The sequence below is a fragment of the Camellia sinensis genome, chromosome 8 (genome assembly GCF_055761805.1).
Source record: "Camellia sinensis isolate YWXY chromosome 8, ASM5576180v1, whole genome shotgun sequence".
Taxonomy (NCBI): Eukaryota; Viridiplantae; Streptophyta; class Magnoliopsida; order Ericales; family Theaceae; genus Camellia; species Camellia sinensis.
The window spans coordinates 22,770,862-22,779,067 of NC_138968.1; the positions used below are offsets into that span (position 1 = coordinate 22,770,862).

General features: G+C 47.2%; 1 protein-coding gene across 1 annotated transcript; it reads left to right on the forward strand.

Annotated features, from left to right (window-relative positions):
• Positions 1-5,104: 5,104 nt before the first annotated feature.
• Positions 5,105-5,542, forward strand: LOC114315307 (uncharacterized). The gene has a single exon (XM_028261926.2). The coding sequence runs from the start codon at positions 5,105-5,107 to the stop codon at positions 5,540-5,542; it is 438 nt and encodes a 145-aa protein (XP_028117727.2).
• Positions 5,543-8,206: the final 2,664 nt, after the last annotated feature.

The window sequence follows — 8,206 nt, forward strand, 5'->3', positions numbered from 1 at the left end:
ATTTGAGAGGGGGATTTACGCCGAGCGTAGAGTCGATCTAGGGTTCAACATGGGAATAGTGTTAGGCCGAGCAAGGGTCCGTGCGGCATATGCTCTGGGCCACACCGAGCCATCGGTCACCGCATTCGAGATTGATACTTGAAGAGATCGTGTTAGACGAAAGGGCGGATAGAACACCCTTGTTTGGCTGATCTAAAGAGATGCGAGCAACATTGCGACTGAGCTATCGATCGCCCACATTTAACCTGGTGTGGGGAGATCAAGATAGACGTGATTCCATCTTGACACCGAGGGAATAGCCGCATAGACTTCACCTGGTATGTGGGAAGTCGGAGTTGGTGTTGCTGATTGTGAAGCAATGGTTCGGCCAAGTATTCCACATCGACTAATGATGGGAAGAGAGGAGTCCACTCCTAGTATGCGTCAATACTGTTTAGCAGTGCGACAAGCACTGTTTGGAGGTTATGGTCTCTACACGTGTAAGACATGTAGAGGGGAGCACAGCCGCTTGTCTAGAGAAGGACAGTAAAGGAAGTGCGCCCACAATCTGTGAGGCTGCATGGCCAACCTTGAAAATGAGTAGCATACAGATGTTAGTGGTAAGCAATTTTGATTACAGACTCTCTCTCTACAGGGCTCTACCTTTTCTCTTCTTCTCTTCTTCTCTAAGTGTGCTCGGCTGTCAGGGAGACAAGTTTGATCGGTAGAAGTGTTGGATCTGGTTCTGGAGAGGGGGCATGAAGAAAATCGGTGACCCAACTTTTACGCAGTGCAGTATGCTGGTAGCTCAGTTCGTATCTGAGCATCTTTTTGGGCTCTTGCTCTTTTGCTGGGTGCCACAAACTAACTCGGATGGCCTCCTAGTTGGCTCGGGAATAATCCTCTACCAAGATCATATAATCTACATAAAAATTCAAGTGTTAGATCGGCAAAATGGTTCAAATGCAAAAATGTAAACCGCGCTAAGATGCTCACGAACGCTCCAGAAATTTTCGCGTATATACCAGCCCGGTATGGGCGCCTCAATGTCCTCATAATTACCAGACACCCACAGGAAATCATTGTCATGCATATCTTTGTCCGGGTTGCCCTTATAAGTTTTGCTCGGCCCTTCCTAACCTTCGGGTACCAATAGAAGCCTCCGAGGTTCAAACCGAGGATTCGATTTAGCGCGACCACATCATTTATTATCTTATAAGTGTTATTGGACACCTGGGTTGGACACTGTCTAGTCTACCTCAAAAATTAGTAGATTAGAGGTTGGACCGGGAAGCGTAGGCCGCCTTCCACAATGAACACGACCGTGAAGGGGTAGGCGTCCAATTTACCCCAGGGAGTTTCTATTTTTTTTTGGCCAGCTCAAAGTGGACGTCATCTGGTACGTTGAATTCTTTATGAAACTTGGTAACTGCCCCAGGCGAACTAACCAAAAATTGGTATTTCCCCATTTATCTTGATATTATCACGGTATCAAGTGTGTGACCACCAAAATATGCCTAGCTCGACTTTAAAAAGTTTCCTCTAAACTTCCAGTTTTATCTCGAAATGCAATTTTAGCTCGGTTTTGGAGCCTAAGGTGTTAGGCCGATTTTGGGCCTTTATCTTAAATGGTTTGTGGTTATCTCGGCTCAACGCCCCTACTGGTTCCTATTGCGGTCCAAATCACTTGAAGAGACCACAAACATTTTAGCTCAGTTTGGAGCGATTTCAAGATCTAAAACTGAATTTTTGCTCGGTCTTGCCCAGGAATTACGTTGTTCATCCTAAATACGAAGTTTATACATTGAAACTAAGGAGAATAAAGGGCATGGGGGCCCTATTTGTGTTTTTGGTTCCGGTTTCGCTTAGGGTCTACGAATGTCTATCAGTTTTACCCCATAAGAGGGGCATCGACAGTATATCAACAGTCCCAAATAAACAGAAATGAAGAACTTGAAGAACAATGGAAAACGGAAGTGAAGAAGATTAGAAAAGCTTACCAAACACGATGTGAGACCTTGGTCCATAGAGAGTAGCAGCTTCGACGAAGAATGGCAAATCTAACAAAGCAAGAACGACAGCTGAGAGTGAGAGCGACCATGATGGCGACAGTGGCTGAAGTTCAAGGGTTTTAGGTTTTGGGCTAGAAAGAGGGTGAACAGTGATGGGAATTTTTTGACTTCTAGCAAGTATATATGGGCGGGAAGCCAAAATGCGGCAACCTTTTGAATTTTGGGCATAATAATGACAGCTATGCGGTTGCATGGAGCGAATAGGGGAACGCCATGTGTCAAAGAGATGACTAGTTGTCGGTACGACCACAAGGATGTCAGTGAGGCCAACTGATCAGTGACAAAATAACGGTTGCAAATCTCGAAGACTGTATGGAATTGATAGCTCGGTAATAAAAAGTAATCCCAATCATGATCAATGTGGATAGGATTAAGGGGCAATTGAGAGGGGGATTTACACCAAGTGTTGAGCCGGTCTGGGGATCAGCACGGGCATGGTGTTGGGCCAAGCAAGGGGCCGCGCGGCATATGCTCTGGGTCGCACCAAGCCATCGGTCACCGTATTCGAGATTGATACTTGAAGGGATTGTATTAGCCGAAAAGGCGAACAAAACACCCTCGTTTGGCCGACCTAAATAGATGCGAGCTACGTTGCGACCGAGTTATTGGCCGCCCACATTCAACCCGGTGTGGGGAGATCAAGATAGATGTGATTCGGTCTTTACACCGAGAGAACAGCCGCACAGACTTCACCTGATATATGGGAAGTCGGAGTTGGTGGTGTTGATTGTGAAGTAATGGTTCAACCAAGTATTCCACCTGGACCAATGATGGGAAGAGAAGAATCCACTTCTAGTATGGATCAATACCGTTTGGCAGCGTGACAAACACTGTTTGGAGGTTTTGGTCTCTACACGTGTAAGAAATGTGGAGGGGAGCACAATCGCCTGTCCAGAGAAGGATAGCAGAGGTAGTGCGCCCACAGTTCGTAAGGCTGCGTGGCCAGCCTTGAAAATGAGGAGTATGCAGACGTTAGTGGTAAACAATTTTGATTACAAACTCTCTTTCTCTCTACAGGGCTCTACCTTCTCTCTTCTTCTCTAAGTGTGCTAACTCAACCGTCAGAGGGTTTTTCCAGCAACACGCCGTCGGGACAGCTCACTCTTTTTCTGTTCTCAAGTTAAGCAACGTTACTTGAAGCTTGGACACAAGGAGTACGGAAAGCAACGAATATTTCCTTCCCATACAATTGGCGCCATCTGTGGAAAGGCTTTGACAGACAAACCTTGCTCTCCAAGCTTTTTCAACCATTTTTCATGGAAAACAACGACGAAACACCGTTGTCCGTTGTCGACGACATCACTCCAGAGTCGGTCTAGATTAGAGATGACCCTCCCACCATTCCAACCATGGCAGGCTTGGAGGCCTCCTCTAGAAGGCTACCTAGAAATGCACGAAGAACATTAACCTTTTGAGGAGTCCTGATGGACGACAGCGACGAGGAGAGTCACACGCTCAGCACTTAGAGCACAAACTTAGAGACCAGAATACCCTCAAACGGAATATGGCAATTAAGATGGAGACGCTGAAACGATAGATCAAAGGGAAGGGTGTTGCTAGGGTGGAAAATCACAGTAAGCACACTTAACCCTGTCGCTCATGTAGCCAGCACAAACGAGACACGCCCTCCCTCTCCATCACCAGGAGCTACGGCATTAGCGATTTTGACCCACCGGTGGAGAGGTCATGCACGTGAGACAACAGCTACCGCCCCTCACATCCGTTGACGACATCAAGATACTCTCACTCTACCCGTTCGGGGGACCTAAGGGACGTCTTGAAGGAACGAACACGGCGCAGAGAGGCACCAAGAGTGCCAGCGTTGTGACGACTGAGTCCCAAGATCCGTTACAGTGAGGAAGTGGCCATGCAACCACCTAGAATGATGGTTCCAGCACCGGTGGACAGAGAGTTCGCAAGACTTACAGCCACCCCGCTGTCTCCAGAGATCGAGAGCACACCCCTCCCCGCCGGATTCCATCAACCTAAGTTCACACTTTACGACGGCAAGACGGATCAGTACATGTATGTTAGTCACTACCGGCAAGTGGTGGTAGGTTATCAGCGCAATAATGCCTCGATGCGTCTCATATTCCCAGCAAGTTTGGGAGAATTGGGCTTGAAATGGTTTAAAAGGCTCCCAGAGATGGCAACAACTAGCAGAAGCTTTTGTCACCAGATTCAAGACCAATACCCGAACACCGAAGGAGGTCGACCACCTCTTGGGTATCAAGATGGAATCGGGTAGTTCTTTGAAGGCATATAATGCCAAATATTATGAGACCTACAATGAGATCCTCGATTGCCCCACTAATTTGGAAATCGCCTAATACAAGCGAGGCTTACTAGTCGGACATAGACTGCGGGACTCGCTTACAATACACTGACCCATAACCATGGAATCATTGATGTAGCAGATTAACAAGCACATTCGAGTTGAGGATGATGTCGCCACAGCAACTGAGAGGAAAAATTCGGTTACAGCAGACCAACATGTTGCGGGAAAGGTTTACTCGGTAGGGCAGGAGGATAACTGCCCTAATAACCGAGCTAGAGAGCAACATCGTGGTACTAACCGCAACGACATAAACAAAGGCCGCGGGAATGACTGAGCCAACACTCCTCGCAGCGAAGAGAAAGATGCTAAGAGAAAGTTAAAGGCACGGACCAACATCACCACAGTTTTTAAGATCCCAATTTATCGCATCCTTCTCAATGAAATCCGAGGTGAGCCATACGTCTGTTGGCCAGCAAAATTGGGAGATGCACAGAGGAGCTTCAACTCAAGGTACCGCTGCACTTTCCATGAAGAAAGGGGGCACTGCACGAAGGACTAGGTGCCATTGAAACAATACTTAGAAGAGTTGGTTGCGGCTGGGCACTTGGACCAGTATATAGACGGAGGTATGAGAGCCGCTCCACAAGGGTAAGCGGAGCCAAATGGCCTTGCCGTCTTGGATGCAACACCCTAAGGAGTCAACAATGTTATTTACGGTATCATCGAGCCAGCACGAGTTTGTGAGCTCAAGGGGATGATTAAAAAGGTCGAGCACATGAGGGAAGTGCTCTATGTTCAGCCCGCCGTAAAGAAAGGGAAAACCGAGGTAAAAGACATCATGACCTTTTCGAGCAACGACTTGGAAAGAATTCAAACCCCACATAATGACACTTTGGTAGTAACGCTTCGTGTCAAGGATTTTGACATCAGGCGAATACTGATCGACCAGGAGAGTTCGGTCGAGATCATGTACTATGATGCATTCAAGCTGATGAAGTTGAAAGACAAGGACTTGGCCCCAATAACATCTCCTTTGGTCGGATTTAACTCTCAACCGGAATGGTCGATTAGGAAGATCATATTGCCAGTCAAGGTTGGGTCGATCACGATGCAGGTGGAGTTTTGGGTGCTGAAGCTCCCGTCAACATACAATCTGATCTTGGGGAGGGGTTGGTTACATGCCATGCAAGCAGTGGCTTCGACTTATCATTAGGTCATGCGCTTTCCCGCCCCAACTGGACAAATTGAAAAAGTTTGGGGGGATCAGGTGATGTCCAAACAATGCTTTGTCGTGGTAAATGGCAGTCAGGCCACCAAAGGCTTTGTCCAGATAATAGAGGAGCCATAAGGCAAAGAAGTCCTAGAGGATATAGGAAAAAGAGTTGAGGAGAAATCAGTGGAAGACTTGGTGGAGGTTCGTATCGATGAGAGTGATCCGAGCAAGTTCTTTCTCTTAGGTTCATCTCTGACCAGCGCCGAACGGCTAGACTATGTAAACTTTTTGGTTTCCAACATTGAAATCTTCACGTGGAGGCGTTACGACATGTATGGCGTCGACCCTAGCTTCATATGCCACCAGTTGAATATCTTTCCCAACGCACTGCATGTCATTCAAAGAACTCGGCGCTCAGCTCTACACTATGCCGAAGTAGTTGCCGAAGAGGTTAGAAACTTGCTGGAAGCCGGGGCGATCGAAAAGGTGCACTACCCTAGATGGATCTCAAACACGTTTGTGGTGCGAAAGAAAAATGAAAAATGGCGAGTATGCGTCAACTACGAGACGGTCAACCGTGCTTGCCCCAAGGATATCATTCTACTCCCAAGGATTGACCAACTGGTGGATCTTACTGCTGGTCACCAAAGATTCAACTTCCTTGATGTATCCCATGGTTACCATCAGATAACCATGTATGAACCAGACAGAGAGATAACATCATTCACTACGCCAAGGGGCTTGTACTGCTACGAGGTCATGTCCTTTGGCTTGAAGAACACCAAGGCAACCTTTCAAAGGATGGTGACCAAAATGTTCACCCCTCTCCTTGGTCGCACTATGGAGGCCTACATTGATGACATAGTAGTAAAGAGTAAAGATCAGTCCCAGCACCTCACCGACCTAGCCGAGATGTTTGCCATTCTCAAGCTACATAGATTACGTTTGAATGCATCCAAGTGTGCTTTCAGAGTGGGAACGAAAAAATTTCTAGGTTTTTTGGTCACCAACCGAGGAATTAAAGCAGGCCCTTCACAAATCAAAGAGCGACCAAATTCCTCAAAGTATGTGTAACATCTTATTGAAGTGGCAGCCGCGCTGAACAGATTCATCAGTCGGTCATCAGATCGTTGCAGGCCCTTTTTTAAAACTTTGAAAGCCAAGTTTTTCTGGAATACAGAGTGTGACCGCACTTTGACAGACCTGAAGGCATGTCTCTCTTCTGCCCCAATCCTAGTCACTCTACAGCAAGGCAAAGAGCTCTATCTATACTTGGTCGTTTCTCAACACGCTGTGAGCACGGTACTCGTCCGAGCTGAGGGGATTTAGCACCTTCCTATTTTCTATGTCAGCAAGACGCTGCTCCTAGTCGAATCGAGATATCTGTCGTTTGAAAAATTGGCTTTAGCCTCATGATGGCCTCCAGAAAGTTAGCGCACTATTTTCATGCCCACACCATAATAGTGCTGACCGAATTTCCACTCAAGGTGCTCTTTGAGAAGGAAGATTTTGCAGGTAGAATTTTGAAGTGGGCAGTAGAGCTGGGGCAGTACGACATAAAGTTCCAGCCGCGAACGGCCATCAAAGCACAAGCCCTGGCTGATTTTGTCACTGAATTTGCACCAGGCACCCACCCCGTCTGCCCAATAGACTTAGCACGCGACACCGAGCAAGAGGGAATGGATAGTGCGGATTTTGAACGGCCTATGGTGTCGGTGTTGCCACATGGAGATGAGGTGCATACAGTAAATGAGGTGGACGATCCCGAGCAAACCGAGCAAAGGCCAGTTGACTTACTGAACGATGAGACAAATACGCACGTAGGAAAGCTACGCACGATGCTGCCCAATGCCTTGGATTTGTAAAAATCTCAAAATCCCTCCGATTGCTGGAAGCTGTTCATCGAGGAGATGTGGAAGTTCTTTGTTGACGGGGCCTCAAATAAACATAGTACTGGGCTAGAAGTTGTGTTAACCTTGCCAGATGGACTGACCATTGAACATGCCATCACATTGGGATTCCCAGCGTCCAACAATGAGGCAGAGTATGAAGCCCTTCTAGCTAGCTTGAAAAGTGCTCTACGAATGGAGGCCACAAAGCTTATGGTGTTCAGTGACTCCAAACTTGTCGTTAGCTAAGTCTCTGGTGAATATGAGGCTAAGGATGAGAGGATGGCCAAGTATCAAGCGCTGGTACACGCCGAAATCAAAAAGTTTGCTGCAATAAGAATGAAACAAATTGGCCGCGAAGAAAATAGTAAAGCAGATGAACTAACCGGCTTGGCATCTGTGCAAAATGCCTTCCCAACCCTCTAATGATCGAGTTCCTGCCCCGACCTAGCATCGAGGAGCCAGAGACGCCCAAGATACTTTGCACTGACTTGGAACCATCTTAGATGGATCTAATCATCACCTTCCTCAAAGAACAAATCCTATCCACCGAGAAGAAAGAAGCCAACAAGATCAGGGCTAAGTCAGAACGGTTTTGGCTCTCTCTATCTGGCGCCTTGTACAAAAAGTCCTTTACTGGGCCGTACCTGAAATGCGTCCATTCCAGCAAGGTTGAAGCTTTCCTCTTTGAAATTCATGAAGGCATGTGTGGTAGCCACATTGGGGGCAGATCCTTGGCATATCGAGCAATTTTTCAAGGCTATTGGTGGTTGTG

What these genes read in the sequence shown, in the direction of transcription:
- LOC114315307 (XM_028261926.2), top strand. Translation starts at nt 5,105, where the DNA reads ATGAGGGAAGTGCTCTATGTTCAGCCCGCCGTAAAGAAAGGGAAAACC.